This window comes from Phyllobates terribilis, unplaced genomic scaffold, assembly GCF_046119375.1.
Source record: "Phyllobates terribilis strain yellow unplaced genomic scaffold, ASM4611937v1 Scaffold_17__1_contigs__length_24005725, whole genome shotgun sequence".
Classification (NCBI taxonomy): Eukaryota; Metazoa; Chordata; class Amphibia; order Anura; family Dendrobatidae; genus Phyllobates; species Phyllobates terribilis.
The window spans coordinates 15,236,060-15,264,033 of record NW_027362777.1 but is presented as its reverse complement, the minus strand read 5'-3'; the positions used below and the strand labels follow the sequence as shown (position 1 = coordinate 15,264,033).

Here is a 27,974-nt window from a genome sequence, read left to right as displayed (position 1 = left end):
CCCCTCCTGACCCCACACATAAACTTCAGCTCATCCAGCACCATGACAACCAGCACAGCAGAGTCCTGCATCCACTGAGGCCCCTGATCATGTGACCCCTGACTCCTCCCCTCCTGTGACCTCATCACAGCTCCTGTGCGCACAGAGCAGCCATATATGTGGTGGCGGCTCTGCATGTGGAGGTATGTGGAGACCCCATTACTGGGCGCAGGGAGCATTAACCCCTTCAGCACGGAGACTCTTTTGGGGTCTTGTGTTGCCCCTTTATAAGAATCATAAGGTTTTTGTTCTGTTTCCTGTAATAGATACATACGACCCAACTATGGAGACAGGAAGGGAGGAAACTTATTGTTCTCATAGTACAGGACCCCTTTACTGCCCCACAGTGTAATGCCCCCATTATGCCCCTTATGCAGTATGTATGATGCCCCACACAGTGTAATGCCCCCATTATGCCCCTTATGCCGGATGTATGATGCCCCCACAGTGTAATGCCCCCATTATGCCCCTTATGCAGTATGTATGATGCCCCCACACAGTGTAATGCCACCATTATGCCCCTTATGCAGTATGTATGATGCCCCCCACAGTGTAATGCCCCCATTATACCCCTTATACAGGATGTATGATGCCCCCACACAGTGTAATGCCCCCATTATGCCCCTTATACAGGATGTATGATGCCCCCACACAGTGTAATGCCCCCATTATGCCCCTTATGCAGTATGTATGATGCCCCACAGTGTAATGCCCCCATTATGCCCCTTATACAGGATGTATGATGCCCCCCACGCAGTGTAATGCCCCCATTATGCAGGATGTATGATACCCCCACACAGTGTAATGCCCCTGACGCACCCCTGGGCCTGTGTCGCACAGCGTTGCGCATGCAGGAGCTTACCCGGAGCCGGATCTGTTGAGGGTTGTAGTCTCGTGGCGGTGACCCGGTCCGTGCCCAGGGAGTGAGACTAAGTGGCGTTGTATTAGCGGTAGATGTTGGACGACTACGCCACCCGTTGAATGCAGCGAAGGAGCTGCCGCTGCAGGGCAGACCGCTGAGGCCGGTGGTAGGATTGTGCAGCGTGATAGTATCACCCCCAACGGGAGGGGTATGGCCTCAGGGCAGCCGACGTGGATGATGGGGGTAGCAGGAATCACTCAGAGACGATGCGGTGTAGTTCAGGGTCTTTACTGGTGATAAAGATAGACCCTCCCGGAGTACTGGCTAGCGATCGGGGCCTGGTCAGTCCTTGAGCAGATGGGATCTCCCCTGGCCAGGCGGAGTTGTAGGCCTCCCAAACTGACTGTACTCTTCTGGCTACCTTGCTAGAGGCGGGTATAAGTAGCCCACGTCCCTGAGTGTACCGTGTGGTGCTCACCCGTATGGCCGGTGACTCGGGGCCTTCTAGTAGCTTCCGCTCCACGACGGCGGTGCTGGTCCCACGCGTGTGACCGTGCCTTCGGGTTTCTTGGCCGGAGGACCTGAAATCCCCTGCCGGTCGGTTTCTGCTGCTGGGTAGAAGTTAGTCCCCACAGCCTCGGACTCCGGGTCCGGTGATAGCTTCCCAGTCAGGGCGAGCCCTGCAGCTGCCAGCCCCTGACTCCTTATAGCACTGCTCCCACAGAGCTCCTGATGTTCTTTTCCTATATCTGCTTCTCTTCTCTGTCTCTACTTCTTCTCTACACACTAACCCTGCCTCAGCCCTAGGTTTATATAGGGGAAGTTCTTCCCCTCCCAGGACTGGGCAGGAGGTGTGGCATGCATAGGATCCCTGACCAAGAGACCTCCCACCTGCTCTCAGACATAACATTGCTGTTACTGTGGAAACCAGACCCCTGGGGTGCCACATTCCCCCCTAGTGAAATTTAGTACTCCGGGACTAAACATATTTTTAGAAAAACATAACAAGGTATAAACAATAATAATACAATAAGAAAAACACATAAAGATGGTTACGGCGTGTCCGCAACCGGGTGCAGTTTTGAAGAAAAGCAAGGTGTCCATTTCACCAAAACAGGGAGACGTAACCAGGTAGGGGTCTGTCCTGCCCCGAGTCCTTAACAGTCTTTAGTCCATTCCTAGGTTACGCTCCAACCAATTGTACAAGGATTCCCGGTAAATCCACCAAGGACTCCTAAAAATAACTAGAAACACATAATTATTTACAAGTAACAGACAGGTGACCACAAATAAAACAATTTAAACACTTCAAATCCTCCAACGTGCGGGTAACTGGCCTCTAGTGGCCCTAGTGGACCTACAGAGCTGACTATCTGGCCCTGAACTACAGGGTGTAGGAGCTGTCAAGGGTAAACTGGGCAGCTGTCTACGGGCTCTTTGGCTCACTAGGGGTACGGCAGGCTCACTATGAGCAGAGGGTTGATCCTCCTGTTCTGCTTGTGTGGAGTCTGCTGCCTCCTGGACCGGCTGCTCTTCCAGCTCTACCTGTTGCTCCGTAGGCACTTGGGATGCTGGTTGGAGGAACGTGAGGACGGGTACCACAACTGCACCATTGACTTGAGTCCAGGACCGAGGGAAGTCTCCGAGCACAGTACTAACCATATCTTCCCTTTCCTCTACGGGTCGAGGGTCTTCTTGCTCTCCTTCTGGGTTCCGTAGCTGTTCAGGACACTTCTTCAGGTGATCCCGGGATACAATGGCTGTGGTTTCCCCTCCGTCTTTACTGATGGTACAGACCTTTGGGTTGTCGTGGCTTGAGGGCAGTACGGTGTACGGGTCCTTCTCCCACTGGTCGTCCAACTTGTGGAGCCGTCTTTTCCTCTTCAAGACCTGCTCTCCGGGTACCAGGGGAACAGCGGGAGCATACTGGTTGTAAGTTTTCTCTTGTCTTTCCCTAGCGAGACAGAGACTTCGCTCCACGCTCTCCTGTACTTTCCGGTACTGCTGCTGCCTCTCTGTGTCCCAGTCTGCTTCCGGTGAAGTGTCCTCGGGTGTCAGGACTCCCATCTCCAGGTCAACAGGTAGCTTACCAGGCCTTGCCCTCATTAGGTAAGCCGGGGTACAGTTGGTGGAACCTACAGGGATGTAGTTGTATAGGTCCACCAGGTCGGGCAGCTTCTCAGGCCACAGACTGCGTTCTTCCAGGGGCAACGTTTTCAGAAGATCCATTACCACCTGGTTCATTTTCTCACAAAGTCCATTAGTTTGCGGATGATAGGGTGTCGTCCTTATCTTCCGGCAGCCATACAGATTGCAGAATTCCTGGAAGACCCCCGCTTCAAAGGCAGGTCCCTGGTCCGTCAGCACTTGGTCCGGGTACCCGTGTGGATGGCAGAAGTGCTGCTGGAAGGCTCTAGCTGCTGTTTGAGCTGTTAAGTCCTTAACGGGGACGACAACCAAGAACCGGGAGTAATGATCCACAATGGTTAACGCGTAGACGTAGCCACTTCTGCTTGGGGTCAGTTTTACATGATCCAAGGCTACCAGTTCCAACGGCTGCTTGGTGACGATGGACTGAAGGGGGGTCTTCTGGCTGGCACGGTCCTTCCTTCTTAGGTTGCACGGGCCACAGTCTCTGCACCACCTCTCGATGGTTCCCCTCATGCCTACCCAGTGGAACCGCCCGCGCAGCAGGAACTCCAGCTTCTTCCATCCGAAGTGTCCAGCCCCGTCGTGGTATGCCTCCATCACCATGGCTGCGTCTCTTCGTGGCACCACTACTTGCCAGATTAGTTCATGCGTCCGGGAATTAACCATTCTGCGGCACAACTTCCCCTTGTAAAGGAACAGTCGACTCTTCTCAGCCCACAGTTGTTTGGCTTCCTCCGGAGCGTCTGGGTCAAGGCGAGCCTCTGGCCGAGTCAGCATCTCCTTCACCAGTCGGACGGCAGGGTCACTGTCTTGCGTTTCCTCCCAGTTGTAGTGAGGCAAGGGGTTAAACGTAGCGGCTTGCTTACTCCTTACCCGATGGGAATACTGGATAGTCCCAGGACGGTGGAACGCGGGGAGTTCGACTTCTTCCAGTCCCTCTGGATCTTCTCCTACGTCCGGTAGGTTTGGCATCCTGGACAGGGCGTCCGCGTTGGTATTGGAGCGTCCTGCCCGGTATTTGATTGTGAACTCGTAGTTGGACAGACGGGCCATACATCTCTGCTCTAGGGCACCGAGTCTTGCCGTGTTCAGGTGTGTCAACGGGTTGTTATCCGTGTACACGGTGAACCGGGAAGAAGCAAGGTAGTGCTTAAAGCGTTCGGTGACTGCCCACACCACTGCCAGGAACTCTAGCTTAAATGAGCTGTAATTCTCAGGGTTTCTTTCGGTGGGTCGCAGTTTTCGACTGGCGTAAGCGATTACTCGTTCTTTCCCCTGCTGGATCTGGGACAGTACGGCTCCTAGCCCGATGTTACTTGCGTCGGTGTAGAGGATAAAGGGCTGGCTGTAATCAGGGTACGCCAGGATTTCATCCCCCGTGAGGGCCATCTTCAGCTGGCGGAAGGACTCTTCTTCTAACTTCTCCCATTTGAAGGGCGGCTTCTGGTTCTTGGCCTTCCGGGACTGGCCTATCAGGAGGTCCTGCATAGGAGCTGCCTTTTTGGTGAAACCGGGGATGAATCTGCGGTAATAGCCTACCAACCCGAGGAACTGCCGCACTTCCTTTACACTGGAGGGACTTGGCCATTCCTTAATTGCGGTGATCTTATCAGGGTCGGGAGCCACTCCGTCAGCGCTCACCACGTGTCCCAGGTACTGCACCTTTGGTTTTAGGAGGTGACACTTGGAGGGTTTTACCTTTAGGCCGTAGTTTGCCAGAGCTTCGAACACTTCCGCCAGGTGTTTCAGGTGGTCCTCATAAGTCTTGGAATATACGATGACATCGTCCAGGTACAACAGGACCGTCTCGAAGTTTTTGTGGCCCAGACAGCACTCCATTAATCGTTGAAAGGTTCCTGGTGCGTTACAGAGTCCGAACGGCATGCAGGTAAACTCGCTAAGTCCCATCGGGGTGGTGAATGCGGTCTTCTCCCGGTCCGCCTCTGCTACAGGAACCTGCCAGTACCCGCTAGTGAGATCCAAGGTAGAGAAGAAGTTAGCAGATCTTAAAGCAGCCAAAGACTCCTCTATCCTTGGTAAGGGGTACGCATCCTTGTGTGTGATACGGTTGATTTTCCGGTAATCTACACACATCCTCATGGTGTTGTCTTTCTTTTTGACTAAGACTAGTGGAGCTGCCCAGGGGCTACAGCTATCCCTGATCACCCCAGCCTCCTTCATGTCCCTAAGCATCCCCTTGGCGTGTTGGTAGTGTGCAGGGGGTACGGGTCGATACCTCTCTTTTATGGGAAGATGGTCTCCCGTGGGGATGTGGTGTTCTACCCCCTTGACTCGCCCGAAGTCTAACGGGTGTTTACTAAACACTCTCTCGTACTCTTGAACCACCCGATAGACTCCCTGTCTCTGGTGTGAGGGAGTGGAGTCAGTACCCAAATGTAGTTGCTGACACCAGTCCTCCATTGTTTCCTTAGAGCCGATACCTTCCTCCGGGGAAGATGGAGGCAAGGGTTCTACGGACTGTATGGAATTTTGATTGATGGTATACAATTTGGCTAGCGTGGCATACCGGGGCAGGTACACTTCCCTCTTCCCGATATTTATTATGCGAACGGGCACCCTCCCATGGCGTACATTGACCACCCCCCGTGCTGTCAAAATGGTGGGCCTACTGTCTGAGTAAACTGGTTCTACCATTGCCTGGTAATCTCTACCTCTCAGACCAATAGCTGCCCGGCACCAAATCATCATTTCACTTTTTGGGGGCATGGCAATAGGAAAAGGGTCACACATTCTTACGCTACCAATCTCACCACCGGAGAGTTCTATCTGTTGCCGTCGCATCAGTGCCCGGATCTCTTTCTGGAGCACTCGCTGCTGGCCGGAGCTGGCGTTCTTGGCAACCTGCTGTAAAAGGAAAATCACCTCTGCAAGAGAATTTTCAATTACATTAGTTCCTAGAGTTATCTTTGGGTGACTCTCGTGCTTGTCAATGTCTACAATGATCAGTCCCTGTGCCGCCAATTCGACTCTACCGATTTTAATGGTCACCTCTTTAAATCCAATCTGTGGCACGGGCTGACCATTGCTGGCGATGATACTCAAGTCGTCCTCAGGGTAGCGGGTGATATCCGAGTCATTCCAGTACTGCTTGAAGAGCACGTACGGGATAGTGGTAACCTGTGACCCGGTGTCCAGTAGGGCACTCATGGGGATGCCATCCAGTACCACAGGCAAGACTGGACGTCCTCCCACATATTTGTCGCGCCAGTTCGATGGGCCTGATGATCTTTTTCCTGGGGTTTGGCCCTCTACCCCAGGTTGTGCCAGTTTAAAGGACAGTACCTTGCCATATGTCCGGGTTGATTGCAGCGGCGGCAGATGGGTTGTCCGTCCTCGTTGTATCGGTCGCTGGGTCTTCCTCTGGCCGGTGGGGTCCTCCTTGGTCGACGCCACGGGATGTCCTCCGGTCCGGATGCCAGCTGGATCTTCCCTGGAGTGGAAACCTGTAAAGACTGCACAGTTCGGGTTAGCGCGGCAACGCTTTTAGCTAGCTCTTGGACCTGATGGTGCAGGTCTGGAGCCGGGTCATTGTTCAAAGCCTGCGCATCAGCTCCCACAGGCCCTGCCGACAAGGGTGCCGCCTCCTGGTGGTAAGTGGTAGTGGGGCGTCTGTGGGTCACAACGCCACCTGGTGCCGGTTCTCGGAGCACCCGGATGGCTCTGTTCTTGAACTGTGCAAATCCCAGATGAGGGTCCTGTAAGGCCATTGCCCGCAACTGGGTTCGGTGGGCATTGCAATATAAACCCTCTATAAATTGTTCAGTCAACAGCCTGTCCTCGTCTCCCACGCCGTCAGGGTCGGTCTGCTTAATGGCTCTCAGGGCCTCTTGTAGGTTTAGGGCATAGTCCCTTATACTCTCGTGTGCTCGCTGCTTGCACCCGTAGAATCTAAGCTTGATCTCGGCTGAGGTGCGGGTATCAAAGGTGTCCCTCAGCCGGGTTAGTATCCCTGCAACAGTCCTCCCCCCAGGTGGCCAGGACTTTACCTCCCTTTGGGCTGCCCCGGTTAATTGGGCCACCAGGATGCTCACTTTTTGCTCTTCTGTGAGGGGATACACCTGGAAGAGGCTATCCAGCTTTTCTCTAAAGTCATGCAGGGTATGTGACTCCCCTGAGTACTGGGGTAGCCAGGCCGCTCCCGGCATATAGGGCATGGTGTAAGGCATGACTGCAGCAGCGGTGGCGCTGGCGGGGGTTGAGGCAGTGAAGCTCTCCTCCGTATCCGACATCTTCCTCCCCCCTAGTGGACCGTGGCCTACCTTGCGATGATCCTCTTCCGTAGGCCGCGGCTCCGCAGTGGATCGTCAGGGTTGAGGACCTTCCGTCGCGCTCCTGTGACGTCGGCGTCTGCTGGGCTCCTTCCAGGACCTTACGCAACGTCCGGACGTGAGGCGGGGCTTCAGTTCTCGCGCGCTTTCGGAGTCCACGCCCCTCTTCTTCCCGCGCGGCGTCTTCAAGATGGCGTCCAACGGCGGGAAAACTCCACGGATGGCGGGAAGAAGGCAGAAGATGGCGCCGGATGGCGGGAAAACTTCGCGGATGGCGGGAATCTTCACCACTGGTAAGTTTGAACAGTCTTTTTCAGGCACGCAGTACCCGGTGGTTGCGGGCACGAGATCCTGCCGACTACGCCAAAAATTGACGCACCCCTGGGCCTGTGTCGCACAGCGTTGCGCATGCAGGAGCTTACCCGGAGCCGGATCTGTTGAGGGTTGTAGTCTCGTGGCGGTGACCCGGTCCGTGCCCAGGGAGTCAGACTAAGTGGCGTTGTATTAGCGGTAGATGTTGGACGACTACGCCACCCGTTGAATGCAGCGAAGGAGCTGCCGCTGCAGGGCAGACCGCTGAGGCCGGTGGTAGGATTGTGCAGCGTGATAGTATCACCCCCAACGGGAGGGGTATGGCCTCAGGGCAGCCGACGTGGATGATGGGGGTAGCAGGAATCACTCAGAGACGATGCGGTGTAGTTCAGGGTCTTTACTGGTGATAAAGATAGACCCTCCCGGAGTACTGGCTAGCGATCGGGGCCTGGTCAGTCCTTGAGCAGATGGGATCTCCCCTGGCCAGGCGGAGTTGTAGGCCTCCCAAACTGACTGTACTCTTCTGGCTACTTTGCTAGAGGCGGGTATAAGTAGCCCACGTCCCTGAGTGTACCGTGTGGTGCTCACCCGTATGGCCGGTGACTCGGGGCCTTCTAGTAGCTTCCGTTCCACGACGGCGGTGCTGGTCCCACGCGTGTGACCGTGCCTTCGGGTTTCTTGGCCGGAGGACCTGAAATCCCCTGCCGGTCGGTTTCTGCTGCTGGGTAGAAGTTAGTCCCCACAGCCTCGGACTCCGGGTCCGGTGATAGCTTCCCAGTCAGGGCGAGCCCTGCAGCTGCCAGCCCCTGACTCCTTATAGCACTGCTCCCACAGAGCTCCTGATGTTCTTTTCCTATATCTGCTTCTCTTCTCTGTCTCTACTTCTTCTCTACACACTAACCCAGCCTCAGCCCTAGGTTTATATAGGGGAAGTTCTTCCCCTCCCAGGACTGGGCAGGAGGTGTGGCATGCATAGGATCCCTGACCAAGAGACCTCCCACCTGCTCTCAGACATAACATTGCTGTTACTGTGGAAACCAGACCCCTGGGGTGCCACACCCCCATTATGCCCCTTATGCAGTATGTATGATGCCCCCCACACAGTGTAATGCCCCCATTATGCCTCTTATGCAGGATGTATGATGCCCCCACACAGTGTAATGCCCCCGTACGCCTCGTACACGCGCAGCTCCGCTACGTGCGCCTCGTACACGTGCGGCTCCGCTCCGTACACCTCGTACACACGCGGCTCCGCTCCGTACACCTGGTACACGCGCGGCTCCGCTCCGTACACCTCGTACACGCGCGCCTCTGCTACATCCACACTGTAAACCCCTCCTGACCCCACACATAAACTTCAGCTCATCCAGCACCATGACAACCAGCACAGCAGAGTCCTGCATCCACTGAGGCCCCTGATCATGTGACCCCTGACTCCTCCCCTCCTGTGACCTCATCACAGCTCCTGTGCGCACAGAGCAGCCATATATGTGGTGGCGGCTCTGCAGGTGGAGGTATGTGGAGATCCCCCATTACTGGGCGCAGGGGGCATTAACCCCTTCAGCACGGAGACTCTTTTGGGGTCTTGTGTTGCCCCTTTATAAGAATCATAAGGTTTTTGTTCTGTTTCCTGTAATAGATACATACGACCCAACTATGGAGACAGGAAGGGAGGAAACTTATTGTTCTCATAGTACAGGACCCCTTTACTGGCCCCACAGTGTAATGCCCCCATTATGCCCCTTATGCAGTATGTATGATGCCCCCACAGTGTAATACCCCCATTATGCCCCTTATGCAGTATGTATGATGCCCCCACACAGTGTAATGCCCCCATTATGCCCTTTATGCAGGATGTATGATGCCCCCACACAGTGTAATGCCCCCATTATGCCCCTTATACAGGATGTATGATGCCCCCACACAGTGTAATGCCCCCATTATGCCCCTTATGCAGTATGTATGATGCCCCCCACACAGTGTAATGCCCCCATTATGCCCCTTATGCAGTATGTATGATGCCCCCCACGCAGTGTAATGCCCCTTATGCAGTATGTATGATGCCCCCACACAGTGTAATGCTCCCATTATGCCCCTTATGCAGGATGTATGATGCCCCCACACAGTGTAATGCCCCCATTATGCCCCTTATACAGGATGTATGATGCCCCCACACAGTGTAATGCCCCCATTATGCCCCTTATGCAGTATGTATGATGCCCCCCACGCAGTGTAATGCCCCCATTATGCCCCTTATGCAGGATGTATGATGCCCCCACACAGTGTAATGCCCCCATTATGCCCCTTATGCAGTATGTATGATGCCCCCCACACAGTGTAATGCCCCCATTATGCCTCTTATGCAGGATGTATGATGCCCCCACACAGTGTAATGCCCCCATTATGCCTCTTATGCAGGATGTATGATGCCCCCACACAGTGTAATGCCCCCATTATGCCCCTTATGCAGGATGTATGATGCCCCCACACAGTGTAATGCCCCCATTATGCCCCTTATGCAGGATATATGATGCCCCCACACAGTGTAATGCCCCCATTATGCCCCTTATGCAGTATGTATGATGCCCCCACACAGTGTAATGCCCCCATTATGCCCCTTATGCAGGATGTATGATGCCCCCACACAGTGTAATGCCCCCATTATGCCCCTTATGCAGGATGTATGATCCCCCCCACAGTGTAATGCCCCCATTATGCCCCTTATGCAGTATGTATGATGCCCACAGTGTAATGCCCCCATTATGCCCCTTATGCAGGATATATGATGCCCCCACACAGTGTAATGCCCCCATTATGCCCCTTATGCAGTATGTATGATGCCCCCTACACAGTGTAATGCCCCCATTATGCCTCTTATGCAGGATGTATGCTGCCCCCACACAGTGTAATGCCCCCATTATGCCCCTTATGCGGGATGTATGTTGCCCCCCACAGTGTAATGCCCCCATTATGCCTCTTATGCAGGATGTATGATGCCCCCACACAGTGTAATGCCCCCATTATGCCCCTTATGCAGGATGTATGATGCCCCCACACAGTGAAATGCCCCCATTATGCCCCTTATGCAGTATGTATGATGCCGCCACACAGTGTAATGCCCCCATTATGCAGGATGTATGATGCCCCCACACAGTGTAATGCCCCCATTATGCCCCTTATGCAGTATGTATGATGCCGCCACACAGTGTAATGCCCACATTATGCCCCTTATGCAGGATGTATGATGACCCCACACAGTGTAATGCCCCCATTATGCCCCTTATGAAGGATGTATGATGCCCACACAATGTAATGCCCCCATTATGCCCCTTATGCAGGATGTATGATGCCCCCCACACAGTGTAATGTTCCCATAGTACCGCCATGCCCCCACACAGTATAATCAGAGGTATAACTAAGGTCTGACGGGACCCGTTGCGAGATTTCGACCACCCCCCATCCTGATACATACAGTGGGTAAGGAAAGTATTCAGACCCCTTTACATTTTTCACTCTGTTTCATTGCAGCCATTTGGTAAATTCTAAAAAGTTCATTTTTTTCTCATTATAGTACACTCTGCACCCCATCTTGACTGAAAAAAAGAAATGTAGAAATTTTTGCAAATTTATTAAAAAATAAAAACTGAAATATCACATGATCATAAGTATTCAGACCCTTTGCTCAGACACTCATATTTAAGTCACATGCTGTCCATTTCCTTCTGATCCCCCTTGAGATGGTTCTACTCCTTCATGGGAGTGCAGCTGTGTTTAATTAAACTGATAGGACTTGATTTGGAAAGGCACACACCTGTCTATATAAGACCTGACAGCTCACAGTGCATGTCAGACAAAATGAGAATCATGAGCTCAAAAGGAACTGCCCAAGGAGCTCTGAGACAGAATTGTGGCAAGGCACAGATCTGGCCAAGGTTGCAAAAGAATTTCTGCATTACTCAAGGTTCCTAAGAGCACAGTGGCCTCCATATTCCTTAAATAGAAGAAGTTTGGGACCACCAAAAGTCTTCCTAGACCTTGCCGTCCAGCCAAACTGAGCAATCGTGGGAGAAGAGCCTTGTTGAGAGAGGTAAAGAAGAACCCCAAGATCACTGTGGCTGAGCTCCAGAGATGCAGTAGGGAGATGGGAGAAACTTCCACAAAGTCAACGATCACTGCAGCGCTCCACCAGTCGGGCCTTTATGACAAAGTGGCCTGACGGAAGCCTCTCCTCAGTGCAAGACATATGAAAGCCCGCATAGAGTTTGAACAAAAACACATGAAGGACTCCCAGACTATGAGAAATAAGATTCTCTGGTCTGATGAGATGAAGATAGAACTTTTTGGTGATAATTCTAAGCGGTATGTGTGGAGAAAACCAGGCACTGCTCATCACCTGCTCAATACAATCCCAGCAGTGAAATATGGTGGTGGCAGCATCATGCTATGGGGGTGTTTTTCAGCTGCAGTGACAGGACGACTGCTTGCAATTGAAGGAAACATGAATGCGGCCAAGTACAGACATCCTGGATGAAAACCTCTTCCAGAGTGCTCTGGACCTCTTACTTGGCTTAAGGTTCACCTTCCAACATGCAATGACCCTAAGCACACAGCTAAAATAACGAAGGAGTGGCTTCAGAACAACTCTATGACCATTCTTGACTGGCCCAGCCAGAGCCCTGACCTAAACCCAATTGAGCATCTCTGGAGAGATCTGAAAATGGCTGTCCACCAACGCTCACCATCCAACCTGACGGAACTGGAGAGGATCTGCAAGGAAGAATGGCAGAGGATCCCCAAATCCAGGTGTGAAAAACTTGTTGCATCATTCCCAAGAAGACTCATGGCTGTACTAGCTCAAAAGGGTGATTCTACTCAATACTGAGCAAAGGGTCTGAATACTTATGACCATGTAATATTTCAGTTTTTCTTTTTTAATAAATTTGCAACAATTTCTACATTTCTGTTTTTTTTTTCAGTCAACATGGGGTGCAGAGTGTACTTTAACCCCTTAAAAGCCCAGGGCGTACTAATACGCACCTGCGCCCTAAGCTTTAAGAACCAGGTACGTATTAGTACGCCCTGTTGATTTCGCCCGCACAACCTGGGTGTCAGCTGATTGTCACAGCTGACACCCGGTGCTATGTGCTAGGAGCGGTCCTGCAACGCTGCGATTGAAGACGATCGCAGCATTGCCAGGGCAAAGGGAGGTGATCACCGATACTCACCTCTCCTGCCGGCGTCCAACGCTGTTTGCCGCGGCTTCCCGGGTGTTGCCATGACGACCCAATGTCATCATAACAACATCTGGGTCACCAGACAGCAGGAGGATACTTTGGTCATGCGCAGTGCACGACCAAATTATCTTCTGCATCTGCAGCGCTGACAGCCTGTATAGCACAGGGATGGTGCTCCATCCCTATGCTATACAGGCGATCAGAGTAAAAAAGTGAAAGTCCCAGAGTGGGGAAAAAGTATAAAAGTAAAAAAAGAAAAAAATTGTAAAAATATTTAAAAAAATCAAAAAAAGAATCCACCAAAAATAAAAATATAATGTACCCATCAATAAATATTATTATTATAAAAAAAAAAAAAAAAAGTATACATATTTGGTATCGCCGCGTCCGGAACAACCTGACCTATAAAACTGTCCCACTAGTTAACCCCTTTATTGAACACGGTAGAAAAAATAAATAAAAAACAAAGCAAAAAACAATGCTTTATCATCATACCGCAAAAACAAAAAATGGAATAACACGTGATCAAAAAGACGAATATAAATAAAAATGGTACCGCTGAAAACGTCATCTTGTCCCTTAAAAAACAAACCAACATACAGCTCCATCATCCGAAATATAAAAAAGTTATAGCTCTCAGAATGAAGCGATGCAAAAAGAATGTTATTTCTATAAAATAGCTTTTATTGTGTAAAAGCGCCAAAACATAGAAAAACTCTATAAATGTGGTACCGCTGTAAACATACTGACCCGAAGAATAACGCTACCTTATCAATTTTACCACATTCGGAACGGCATAAAAAAATGAAAAAAAAAAAACAATTCCTGAATTGTTGTTTTTTGTTTATTCTGCCTCCCAAAAATTGGAATAGAAAGCGATCAAAAAATGTCACGTGCCTGAAAATGGCACCAATAAAAACATCAACTCATCCCGCAAAAAACAAGCCGTCACATGACTGTCGGCCAAAATATGGAAAAATTATAGCTCTCAAAATATGGCGATGCAAAAACTAGATTATGCAAAAAAAATGCGTCTTTTAGTGTGTGACAGCTGTCAATCATAAAAACACCATATGATTCTGGTATCGCTGTAATTGCACCGACCCGAAGAATAAAGTCGTCTAATCAGTTATACTGCACGAGGAACTGCGTAAAAAATAAACTCTAGGGTTAGGGTTGGGGTTGTATTAGGGTTGGGGTTAAGGTTGTTTTTTTTTTCAAAAGTAAAAAAAAAAAGATGACGATATGGCGACTAGTGTTGAGCACAAGTGCTCGCTACTTGAGTTTGCATTGGGTGCTCAGGTATGCACTGAGTATCGCGGGTGCTCGAGTGACATGTTCGAGTCTCTGCCCCATATGCTTCGCGGCCAAAAAAACATTGCGGGGATTGCCTGTCATGCACGAACGATCTCTGCATGTTTTTTTTTGGGTGTCTTATAACTGTGAAACATGCGGGTGGGGACTTGAACATGTCACTCGAGCACGTGTGATACATGGTGCATACCTGAGTACCCGATGCAAACTCAAGTAGCGAGCACGTGCGCTCAAGACTAATGACAGCTTATTCAATATGATGACCTAATGTTATCAAATTCTGTGTTGTACCTCTGGGTTCAAAATGTTCACTATACCCCTTGAGGGGTGTAGTTTCCAAAATGGGGTCACTTGTGGGGGGTTTCCACTATTTAGGCACCCTACTATTTAGGCGTCCACTCTCAATTCCAGCCAATTTTGCATTCAAAAGGCCACGCAGTGCTCCTTCCCTTCTGAACTCAGCCGTGCTCCCAAACACTGTATTTTCTCCACATATTGGCGTACTCAGGAGAAATTGCACAACAGTTTTTGGGGTCCATTTTCACCTCTTACCCTTGTGAAAATAGAAAAATTGGGGCTAAAACATCATTGTTGTGGAAAAAGTTTGATTTTTTTATTTTCACGGCTCCATGTTATAAACTTCTGTAAAGCACTTGGGGGTTCAGGGTGCTCACCACACATCTAGATAAGTTCCCCGAGGGGTCTAGTTTCCAAAATGGTGTCAATTGTGGTGTTTTTCCACTGTTTAGGCACAGCAGGGGCACATCCGCTAATTATTCAAGCAAATTTTACATTCAAAAAGTCAAAGGTGCTCCTTCCCTTCCGAACCCTGCCGTATGCCCAAGCAGTCCTTTTCCCCCACATATGGGGTATCGGTTTACTCAGGAGAGATTGCACAACATGTTGGATGGTGCAATTTCTCCTGTTACCCTTGTGAAAATGCAAAACTGGGGTCTGAAAAACATTTTTGTGGGAAAAATGTGAACATTTTATTTTTACGGCTCAATGTTATAAACTTCTGTGAAGCACCTGGGGGTTCAAGGTGCTCACCACACATCTAGACCAGTTCCCTGAGGGGTCTAGTTTCCAAAATGGTGTCACTTGTGGGGGTTTCCACTGTTTAGGCACATCAGGGGCTCCCCAAACGCAACATGGCGTCCGCTAATTATTCAAGCAAATTTTACATTCAAAAAGTCAAATGGCGCTCCTTCCCTTCCTGCCATGAGCCAAAATAGTGTTTTTTCCCCACATATGGGGTCTATTTTTTACTGTTACCCTTGCGAAAATAAAAAAAATTGGGTCTAAAGTAACATTTTTGTGAAAAAAGTTAAATGTTAATTTTTTTCTTCCACATTCCAAAAATTCCTGTGAAGCACCTGATGGGTTAATAAACTTCTTGAATGTGGTTTTGAGCACCTTGAGGGGTGCAGTTTTTAGAATGGTGTCACTTTTGGGTATTTTCTGTCATAAAGACCCCTCAAATTGACTTCAAATGTGATGTGGTCCCTAAAAAAATGGTTTTGGAAATTTTGTTGGAAAAATGAGAAATCGCTGGTCAACTTTTAACCCTTATAGCTCCCTAAAAAAAAAAATTTTGGTTCCAAAATTGTGCAGATGTAAAGTAGACATGTGGGAAATGTTATTTATTAACTATTTTGTGAGATATATCTCTCTGATTTAAGGGCATAAAAATTCAAATTTTGAAAATTGAAAAATTTTCAACATTTTCGACAAATTTCCATTTTTTTCACAAATAAACGCAAGTGATATGGAAGAAATTTTACAACAATCATGAAGTACAATATGTCACAAAAAAACATTCTCAGAATCAGGGGGATCCGTTGAAGCGTTCCAGAGTAATTACCTCATTAAGTGACAGTGGACATAATTGTAAAAATTGGCCTGGTCATTAACGTGCAAACCACCTCGGGTTGTAAAGGGGTTAATGAGAAAAAAATGAACTTTTTAGAATTTACGAAATGGCTGCAATGAAACAAAGCGTGAACACTTTAAAGGGGTCTGAATACTTTCCGTACCCAGTGTATATGTATGTCCCTTATCATTGGCCCCATCCTGATATATGTCCCCTGTTCTGCCTCGGTTCTTTAGTGTATAGAAATTAATAAACTATTACACTCACCAGGGGCGAACATAGAAGTGATGGGGCCCCATAAGAGGAGTATAATGCACTCCCCAAAATCCTCCATACTGTATAATGGGCAGCCCATAGTCATCCATGTAGTATAATGCACAGCCCATAGTCATCCATGTAGTATAATGCACAGCCCATAGTCATCCATGTAGTATAATGCACAGCCCATGGACCGTACATGTAGTATAATGCACAGCCCATGGTCCGTACATGTAGTATAATGCACAGCCCATGGTCCGTACATGTAGTATAATGCACAGCCCATGGACCGTACATGTAGTATAATGCACAGCTCATACTCTTACATGTAGTAGTATGGCCAAGGGCACCGTGTACTCTCTGATTTAAAAAAAAAACATTATACTCACCTTCTCTCCGCTCCTTCGCCGCGCGGTGTCTTTTTCTGGAGCTGCCGCTGACTTCAGCTGGAAGCGACAGGAGAGCATGATGTTACTTCCATGCGCCCCCTAATGACGTACATGCCGATGTCAGCTGCTGGCCTCTGATTGGTCGGCAGCGTGTATTGTGGCACTAAGCTGAATGTCAGTCCGAGAACACACATCCTGCTGAAGCAGGGGTTGGTGTTGGCTGGGCCCGGTCACAGGAGCGACTGCGGTCATTAAGCCTCTTAATATAATGCTCTCATAGTACCTCTATTTCCCCACACTGTGTAATGTTCTCACAGTACCGCCATCTTCCCACATACAGTATAATGTTCCCACAGTACCGCCATCTTCCCACATACAGTATAATGCTCTCATAGTACCGCCATCTACCCACATACAGTATAATGTTCCCACAGTACCGCCATCTTCCCACATACAGTATAATGTTCTCACAGTACCACCATCTTCCCACATACAGTGTAATGTTCTCACAGTACCGCCATCTTCCCACATACAGTATAATGTTCTCACAGTACTGCCATCTTCCCACATACAGTATAATGTTCTCACAGTACCACCATCTTCCCATATACAGTGTAATGTTCTCACAGTACCGCCATCTACCCACATACAGTATAATGTTCCCACAGTACCGCCATCTTCCCACATACAGTATAATGTTCCCACATACAGTATAATGTTCCCACAGTACCACCATCTTCCCACATACTGTATAATGTTCTCACAGTACCGCCATCTTCCCACATACAGTATAATGTTGTCACAGTCCCGCCATCCCCCCACATACAGTATAATGATCCCACAGTGCCGCCAACCCCAATTTTATTTTATGTATTAACACTTAGTTTTCTTTTTTTACTGTTTTTCATGTAATATATGGAAACCTATAGTAAAATGCTTTTAGAAACATAATATCCAGGTAAAAAAAACACTGTACATGGAGACATTAGCATCAAATAACTCCTGTCTGTGTTCTTACAAACAAGCTCTTATAAATGAGATCTAACGTGATAAAAGATTATAACCTGGGAAAGACGGGAAACATTCATGTAGACAGTCGGTGATGATGAGGTCAGTGATGGACTCTGGCCAAATTTGTTTCTAGAGCCGTATTAGAAGATGAAGATGTCGTCCTCATCATGAAGTTGTTATTTCTCATGTCACGTGTAATGTATATGACGAGAATTAGCTTTATGGAAGATGAGTCTATAAGAAACGTATTCAGCTGCAGACTCCGAGGAAGAAACTGCTTGTTGTCTGTGGCCTAAAATATATAGGTTTTATTAGTACGTCAGGGACAAAAGCAGAATGTTGTAAAATAATAAAAATACCATTGCTGCTTGGGTTTCTGGGTGATTCTTACTGAAGCAGTGGCCAACTTAGCCAGTGATTGGAAGTATGGAGGAGATGTCTAAGTCATCAATTCAACTTATGTTCCAGTCCATAAAAGACTAGAGAATACAACATCTACACATTCTATCTTCTGATATATTTCCCTTATTGTCTCCAGTAATTGTATTAATACACAGAATTCTTTATGATTTTACATCAGCTCTTTTTCTCATTCAGGTCTCTACAATATCGGATCCTCCCAGTGAAGATCTTCTATATTAAGAGAATTTTTCTAAATCGCCTATCAAGGATGGATATGGACAGAGACAAGATGGCGGAGAGGATATTACACCTCACCCTAGAGATCCTCTTCCGGCTTACTGGAGAGGTGAGAGATTCTGATGACGTCACATTACATCATTCTTATCTATGGGAATAACAGATGGACAGAACTGGAGAGGTGAGGACTCTGGAAATGTCTGTAATGAGATTTATTAATGTATCTCTCCATAACCAGGATTACACAGTAGTGAAGAAGACCTCTAGTGAGCGCTGTCAGGACCCTGTGTCTGAGGGATGGGGAAGACCCCTGAGCCCGATCACAGGACCTCCACCTCACCCCCTGATACATGAGGACATTAAGGACCAGAAGATCCTAGAACTCGCCTACAAGATGATTGAGCTGCTGACTGGAGAGGTGACACTATTGAGAATGCTGGGACATTATACAGTAACGCTATGAAGGGATCGGGGGGATAACGGTATCATTGTATGTGTCAGGTTCCTATAAGGTGTCAGGATGTCGCTGTCTATTTCTCCATGGAGGAGTGGGAGTATTTGGAAGGACACAAAGATCTGTACAAGAACGTCATGATGGAGGTTCCCCAGTCCCTCACATCTCCAGGTAATAGACAGGACTAAATCCACACAGCCTATAATTATCTGTATGTAAAAAATGAATTCAGTCCCTGTATGTGTTTCCTCCAGATCTATCCAGTAAGAGGACAACACCAGAGAGATGTCCCCGTCCTCTTCTTCCACAGGACTGTAAACATGAAGATCCCAATGTTCCTCAGGATCATCAGGTAGATGGAGAGAAGGTGTCATGAGATCTCCCCTATGATGTGTAGACGGCTGTGAAGGTCTTGTGCTCAGTCTTGTTTTATCCACCAGTATTATATGTTTTATACTTGTGTAATGAGAACGGTGGAGGTGGCAGGATTAGAGCTGATCATACATGTGACTTCTCCATCTGTCTGTGACTTTTACAATATTTCTTTCAGGGTGAAGATCTGACCCATATTAATACTACACAGACATATGTGAGGGGTGATGAGTGGTGTAAAGAGGAGATTCCTACATATGACTACCCAGGTGAGTAGTAACCACTAAATGCAGAGAAGTCACAGATTCTTCTCAGTCACCGGCTGTGGCTGCTTTATCGGTGGTGTAGTCCAGCTGTATCACAATCGTGTGATCACCATTTTACCTCTAGACCACAACATTTTCCTCCATCCGAAAATGTTCACATTACTTTGTGTAATTGTAAAAGACCTTTTCTATAGAACTTACAACCTGGAGGATCCAACTACCCCCTGGGATTAGATGACGCTGTCATTACCTGCCCAGATCTGTAAAGTGCAAAGCCAAATGGCAGCGTACGTAGAATGTGCTGACAAGTGAGAAAATCAAAATTATTATGGGCCTGTAAGAGAAAGCGGAGGGAAATGATGCTGTTGGCTTCCTGGAACCCTGATATCTTATTGGATGAATCTCCCTTCTCTCCCTTCTGTGCTGCTGAATGTCCTCATATGGTCCCTACAAGACCAGGTCCAGTCTTTCTGACCAAACGTCACTTTTATGATTGACAACATTAAATGTGCAGTGAGGCCAAGTGTGAATTTCTGTACAATAACAGCAGAGTTTCCCTTTATCCTGACTTTTCAATTTCTTTTTAAACCATCTAACTTCAAACAGGATCTTGATAAACTACATAAAAAAACATTACACCTGTGCCATGATATATCTCTAAGCTGTGCGTTGGCTGATGGTTGTAATATACATTTATTCACGCCTGCAGGAGATGTGTTGGCTCGAGCCCTGGTTTCATGGATTCACTCCACGTCATCAATTCCATTATGTTTTCCATCCTAAGGAATTCAGATTACTGCACAATCTCTCCTGAAATGGGGGCACTAATACTTTCTCTACTCTCCTGGTCAGGACTCATAGTAGCTCCAATGGTCCACCATAAATGAGTGCGACTCCGGTTTAGTGTTGGAGCTCTCCCCTCTTACATACGTTGTTGTTGGGGATGTAACATATCTTTTATTCTGTCTTTTTTTACAGGTTCACTTTGTTTGATTTTGGTGGGATCGGCCGGCCTCACTTATGTGAGTCTGTAACTCCCTGGTAGTCTTTAAAAGAAGGTCTCCATTACGTCTTCCCAATGCCCGAGATCTAAATTTAAGACACCTCAGCTCTGCACTATTATAAAAAGTTCTGTTTCAATGTGTAATATTTCTTCTTGAAACTCATTTGGCCCTTACGATAGTTTAGATTACTAACAGCCACCAAGCACCATACTGTAATTACCCCAGAGAGGTTTCACCACTAGTTACTCATTTTTTACTGATGGAGACGGTTGAGTTTGATCATTTCAGTAGATGTGTTATTGTCTATACTCACAGTTTTTGACTGCAGCAGTTAGTTCCCAAAATACTCTGATTTAACCCCTTCCTGCAGCCAGTTTTGTGTTCCTCTCTGGGCCCATTTTCAAATCTGACGTGTGTTACTTTATATGGTGATAACTCTGGAATTCTTCACAAAGGATAATGGGAAACAAATGGACCTTACAAATTATTTTCCAACTTCTCTTGAATCCAACAATACTTTATATATCGTTGTACAGGTTGTATAGAAGGAGCGCCATTTAGCTATCTGAATGCAGATCTTGCTGGAATATATTTCAGACACAATGTATTGGGGGCACTGTTCATTGTCACCTGGCAGCTCAAAAGATGGCTACCATGAACAGGCTTGGTGCTATATACTCCATTTTCCTGATCTCAGAGATTGCCTTGCTCATCACCCTTTAACCCCAAGAAGAATAGCCAGGTAGTCGGGTCAGAACCAGGAGGACAGAGAAAATACCAATCAGAAGACACAAGAGTAGTCAGTAAACGGGCCGAGATCACAACAGGAAACAAATACACAAGCCGGAAGCTGAGCACAGAGGACTGAACCAGAGGAGAACAAGGCTGTATCTGGCAGCTTCCGGCAATATGCTTCCAGCTTTAGTAGTGTGCGGTGCTTTCCGATTGGATGAAGCAGGGAGCAGATTACTCCAGCTGGACAGCACACACACCCATACTGCCAGACTGGATGGTACTACAGGTCCCAGGCTACCTAATCTTAGTGTTTGGACAGAGCCTGTGCTGCCCAGAGCTTCTGGTTCCAACGTCTCCTCCATCACCAGCGCTACCTGCAGAATGATTACAGCGGCGCCTGGTGACAGATGCAGATGTTGGAGCAGATCCCAGGGGAGATTGGACACCCTATTTACAGAAGCCTTAAAAAAGTTGTCCAGTACTTTTTACAATTGCCCAATGCCCCCCAATGTATTTACCCTGTGCCCATAAGAATCTTTGTAATTACCTTCTGCTGTCCTTCTTGCCTGTGAATGACGCTATCGGGGGGGGGGTCACGTGATGCCTGAGAGCGGCCAGAGATAGCGCCGCTCACAGGCAAGAAGGACTGCAGAAGGTATTTACAAAAAGACTTATGGGCACAGGGAAAATACATTGGGGGACATTGGGGCAATAAAAAGTACTGGACAACTTCTTTAATATAACAAAGTGACCTCTATTTTGGAAATTATAACCCGCAGTGAATTAATCTATAGACGTAGCGATTATTTTGATTCCACAGGCACTTTCCAGAAATTAGCACACAATGAATGGTGGAGAGTGAAAATTGCACATTGGCCATTTTATTACCCAACACATAGTGTCCAGATTGTGCTCCAGGAGACACACACCGTAAATTAAGTGGGTTCTTCTTCTTATTGTAATGCCAAATACATGGATGCTGAATGTGGTTTGGGCACACTGTAAGGCTCAGAAGTGAGGGGGAGATTTGACTTTGGGAGAAGCGGATATTGCTGGATTGATTTATGGATGAGAAGTTTTTATTGGTATCATTTTTGCCTACATAACATTTTTTGATGGCTTCTTATTCCATATTTTGGAGACAGAATGAACAATCAGTTGAACACCTCCCTCTACTGGTTCATCCTATGAGGTTTTCACGTTTCACTGTCATTCTGTCAATAACTTGACATTTCTACAGGCATTTTAAGTAGAAATGTTCAAAAATATAAATTTCAGGGATATTTTATTCAGAATTAATAATTGTTTTTTTCTTGGCAGATGACTGTACCAGGAGATCAGAGGGACAGCCGACATCTTCAATTTTTAAATCAGATGATCTTGGGATCCCACAGGATACAATTGAAGTGAATGCCATTACTCCAGATTTACCATCATCCCTTCACAGCAAAGATCTATCATCTGATCCTATGAAACAGCTCCTGTCCTCTGATTCATTACCGACTAAGGAAAATCAAAATAAAAAAATAAGCATTACAAAACAAACTGCTCATAAAGGAACAAAGTTATTTTCATGTTCAGAAAATGGAAATAGTTTTACCCTTGAAAAGTTTTTTCTTAAACATCAAAAAATACACACAGCGGACAATAGATTTTTTTGTTCCAAATATGGGAAATGTTTTAACCAGAAATCAGATTTTGTCAAGCACCAGAGACTTCACATAAGGGAGAAGCCTTTTACCTGTTCAGAATGTGGAAAATGTTTTAACCATAAATCAGCTTTGGTCAATCACCAGAGAATTCACACAGGGGAGAAGCCTTTTTCATGTTCAGAATGTGGGAAATGTTTTAACCAGAAATCAGATTTGATTAAGCACCAGAGAACCCACACAGGGGAGAAGCCTTTTTCATGTTCAGAATGTGGGAAATGTTTTAACCAGAAATCAGATTTAATTAAGCACCAGAGAACCCACACAGGGGAGAAGCCTTTTTCCTGTTCAGAATGTGGAAAATGTTTTAACCATAAATCAGCTTTGGTCAATCACCAGAGAATTCATACAGGGGAGAAGCCTTTTTCATGTTCAGAATGTGGGAAATGTTTTAACGAGAAATCAGATTTGATTAAGCACCAGAGAACCCACACAGGGGAGAAGCCTTTTTCATGTTCAGAATGTGGGAAATGTTTTAACGATAAATCATCTTTGGTTAAGCACCAGAGAACCCACACAGGGGAGAAGCCTTTTTCCTGTTCAGAATGTGGAAAATGTTTTAACCATAAATCAGCTTTGGTCAATCACCAGAGAACCCACACAGGGGAGAAGCCTTTTTCATGTTCAGAATGTGGGAAATGTTTTAACGATAAATCATCTTTGGTTAAGCACCAGAGAATTCACACAGGGGAGAAGCCTTTTACCTGTTCAGAATGTGAAAAATGTTTCAACCAGAAATCAAATTTGATTAGGCACCAGAGAACTCACACAGTGGAGAAGACTTTTTCTTAGTCTTTTTTTTTTTAATCCAATACTTTTGAGATTTTTTTCATTAGTTTTTTTTTTGACAAAACCAAGAAACCAGTACATACAATAATAAAACAACTTACCATAGGGATCACATACATTCGTCTCTCCTATATATCCTTTCAGCTTGCCCATTACTGTCTGATAACTTGCAGTTCCTAGATCTTCCAATTAACTTTCCACATTCTTGAAATCTCTTACAGTTGTGCTCAAAAGTTTACATACCCCAACAGAATTTTTCCATTCTTGGCCTTGTTTCAGAGAATATGAATGATAACAAAAAAAACTTTTTCTCCACTCATGGTTATTGGTTGGATGAAGCCCTTTGTTGTCAAACTACTGTGTTTTCTGTTTTTAAATCTTAATGACAACCAAAAACATCCAAATGACCCTGCTCAAAAGTTCACATACCCTAGTTCTTAATACCGTGTATTGCCCCCTCTAAAATCAATGACAGCTTGAAGTCTTTTGTGGTAGTTGTAGATGAGGTTCTTTAATTTCTCAGATGGTAAAGCTGCCCATTCTTCTTGGCAAACAGCCTCCAGTACCTGTAAATTCCTGGGCTGTCTAGCATGAACTGCGCGCCTCAGATCTCCCCAGAGTTGCTCAATGATATTGAGGTCAGGAGACTGAGATGATCACTCCAGAACCTTTACTTTGTTCTGCTGTACCCAATGACAGGTCGACTTGGCCTTTTGTTTTGGATCATTGTTATGTTGGAACGTCCAAGTATGTCCCATGCGCAGCTTGCGAGCTGATGAGTGCAAATTTGCCTCCAGTATTTGCTGATAACGTGCGGCATTCATCTTTCCTTCAACTTTTACCAAGTTTCCTGTGCCATTGTAGCTCATACATCCCCAAAACATCAGCGATCCACCTCTGTGCTTTACTGTAGGAATGGTGTTCCTTTTTATCATAGGCCTTGTTGACCTCTTTTCAAATGTAACGTTTATGATTGTGGCCAAAAAGTTAAATTTTGGTCTCATCATTCCAAATTACCTTGTTCCAGAAGTTTTGAGGCTTGTCTCTATGCTGTTTGGCGTATTCTAGGTGAGATACTTTGTGGCATTTGCACAGTAATGGCTTTCTTCTGGCGACTCGACCATGCAGCCCATATTTCTTTAAGTGCCTCCTTATTGTGCATCTTGAAACTGCCACATCAATAGTTTTCACAGAGTCCGGATGTTCAGCTGATGTTATTTGTGGGTTTTTCTTTGCATCCCAGACAATTTTCCTGGCAGTTGTGGCCGAAATTTTTGTTGGTCTAACTGACCGTGGTTTGGTTTTTACAGAGCTCCTGATTTTCCATTTGTTAATCATAGTTTGAATGCTGCTGACTGGCATTATCAATTCCTTGGATATTTTTTGTATCCCTTTCCTGTGTTATACAGTTCAACTACCTTTTCCCGTAGATCCATTGACAATTCTTTTGCTTTCCCCATGACTCACAATCCAGAAACATCAGTGGCTGGATTAAAGATGCAAGAGTCTGTCTGGATCCCAGAAACTCACTCAGCTTTTATGCACACACACACTGATTGCAAGCAAACAGGTCACAAGTGAGGATGTTACCTTTAGTAGCCATTCAAACCCATTTGGTCAAATTCTGTGCATGTTATCAGGCCAAAATCACCAGGGTATGTGAACTTTTGCTCAGGGTCATTTGAATGTTTTTGGTTGTCATTAAGATATAAAAAGAGAAAACTTAGTAGTTTGACAATAAATGGCATCACCCAACCAATAACCATGAGTGGAGAAAACAAAAAAACTTTATCATTCATATTCTCTGAAACAAGGCCAAAAAATGAAACATTCTGCCGAGGTATGTAAACTTTTGAGTACAACTGCATGTATGTATATATATTCAGGAGCTTTGCTATGCTTTATAACTGTCAGTGCTGCACTGACACCAGTTAGGTAGATCATGCACTGCACATGACCAGAATAACTTGTTAGCTCTGGTCACCCGGATGTTGTCATGATGACATCAAGTTACCATGGCAATGAGTGGCCCCTGAGGTGTGGGCTAACTAATTTCTGACGACATATGGGACATCACCGCTTTCAGGAGATATTATTTAATAAATTATGGGGTTCAGTTTCACCTATTAACCCTTGTGTACCTGACAAATTTGTAGCAAATACAAAAATTCCATTTTTACCACTAAAATGTCATATTTCCATGACTCAATGTTATAAAATTCTGTAAGGCACATATGAGTTCAAAATACTTACTACACCCCTAGATTAATTCCTTAGGCAGTGAAGTTTCCAATATGGGGTCATCTGGGGGGGTGTTCTGACATCTCAGGGGCTCAGCTAATGGAGCCCACAATCTATTCTAATGAAATTTGTGTTTTGCAAGCCAAAACCCAAAGCAGAAACACCGAACATGACGTCATGGAAGGCATATTACCTAAGTAGTTCAGGGTACAGAGTGTGGCGCATACTCGGTCGGTACCCTGGACCACGTAGAGCAGAAGTATAAGGCATATTACCTATCTTGTCTGCTTGTCTACAAGTTTTGACCTGGCCCTCATGTTGAACACGTCCTCTAACATCTAACCAGCATCTTCTGGGCACTTCTCTCCACAGCCGGTCATTAAGCCCCTTTCTTATATATAACGCTGTCTGCCATTGATCTGGTGTTGTGTCCATTGTTTCCCCTCCCCCGTTCCCTCTCTTTGGAACACGCTGTACCTTACATTACACATCCTTCATTAGTCATTGACTCTATTTAAACCTTCACAAGAGGGATTCATTCCCTGGTGCCATCAGTTGACTCGCCGCCTGTGTCGGACTACTTTATAGCTACAATCATCTTATGCTATACAGTTAAGCTCACCTATATGTTATTATTTTTAGGCTGCGCCAGGGTCATTGACATGCTACACTAGGTATATTGCTTTATACGCTTGGCCTCATTCTACTTGTACATACTTGCTCCTTTGTGGTTCAGAATACATGTGTGTGTATGTATGTATGTATGTATATATATTATATATTTAACTACTTGTGTATTTATACAATCATTGTATTTTATGTAGTGTGGGCACCAGCTTCTGCAGTGCTACCATGTAACCAATTGCTTGTGAAATAAAGGTTTTTGACTGAGCTCATGTTCGGTGTTTCAGGATTTGGAAGGGAAGGAGCGCCATTTGACTTTTTGAAAGTAAAATTTGCTTGAATAATTAGTGGGACGCCATGTTGCATTTGGAGAGCCCCTGATTTGCCTAAACAGTGGAAACCCCCCCACAAGTGACCCTATTTTGGAAACTAGACCCTTCAGGGAACTTATCTAGATGTGTGGTGAGCATCCTAAACCCCCAGGTGCTTCACAGAAGTTTATAACATTGAGACGTAAAAATAAAATTTTCACATTTTTCCAGCAAAAATGTTTTTCAGCCATCAATTTTGCATTTTCATAAGGTTAGCAGGAGAAATTTCACCATACCATTTGTTGTGCAATTTCTCCCGAGTAAGCCGATACCCCATATGTGGGAGGAAACCACTGTTTGGGTGAACGGTAGGGTACGGAAGGAAAGAAGCGCCATTTGACTTTTTGAATGTAAAATTTGCTTGAATAATTAGCGGACGCCATGTCGCATTTGGGGAGCCCCTGATGGAGCTGTATGGCAGCTTGTCTTTTGCAGCCCAAGATGACGTTTTCAGCGGTATCATTTTAACTTATATTTGTCTTTTTGATCGCGTTTTATTCCACTTTTTGTTCGGCGGTATGATGATAAAGCACCATTTTTTGTTTAGTTTTTTATTTTTACTGTGTTCACTAAAGGGGTTAACTAGCGGGACAGTTTTATAGGTCAGGTCGTTCCGGATGCAGCTATACCAAATATGTGTACTTTTATTGTTGTTTTTTTTCCCCACTTTTTTACTTAGTCCCACTATGGGGACTACTTATAGTACCAGTCTGATCGCAGCTATAATAAACTGCTCAAAAAAATAAAGGGAACACTCAAATAACACATCCTAGATCTGAATGAATTAAATATTCTCATTGAATACTTTGTTCTGTACAAAGTTGAATGTGCTGACAACAAAATCACTCAAAAATAATCAATGGAAATCAAATTTATTAACCAATGGAGGCCTGGATTTGAAGTCACCCCCAAAATTAAAGTGGAAAAACACACTACAGGCTGATTCAACTTTGATGTAATGTCCTTAAAACAAGTCAAAGTGAGGCTCAGTATTGTGTGTGGCCTCCACTTGCCTGTATGACCTCCCTACAACACCTG

At 46.3% G+C, this 27,974-nt stretch overlaps 1 protein-coding gene across 1 annotated transcript; it reads left to right on the top strand.

Annotated features, from left to right (window-relative positions):
• The first annotated feature begins 121 nt into the window (after nucleotides 1–121).
• On the top strand, nucleotides 122–25,406 carry LOC141176106 (uncharacterized). Its single transcript, XM_073660097.1, has 7 exons — nucleotides 122–182; nucleotides 18,330–18,480; nucleotides 18,610–18,789; nucleotides 18,873–18,996; nucleotides 19,080–19,177; nucleotides 19,376–19,466; nucleotides 22,523–25,406. Exons 1-7 carry the CDS (start codon nucleotides 157–159, stop codon nucleotides 23,701–23,703), a joined length of 1,851 nt encoding a protein of 616 aa, XP_073516198.1. The 5' UTR covers nucleotides 122–156; the 3' UTR covers nucleotides 23,704–25,406.
• Nucleotides 25,407–27,974: the final 2,568 nt, after the last annotated feature.

What these genes read in the sequence shown, in the direction of transcription:
- LOC141176106 (XM_073660097.1), top strand. Translation starts at nt 157, where the DNA reads ATGTGGTGGCGGCTCTGCATGTGGAG. An exon ending in TCTTCCGGCTTACTGGAGAG is followed by an intron (nt 18,481 to 18,609) that starts GTGAGAGATTCT and finishes CTCCATAACCAG; the next exon opens with GATTACACAGTAGTGAAGAA. An exon ending in ATGTTCCTCAGGATCATCAG is followed by an intron (nt 19,178 to 19,375) that starts GTAGATGGAGAG and finishes TATTTCTTTCAG; the next exon opens with GGTGAAGATCTGACCCATAT.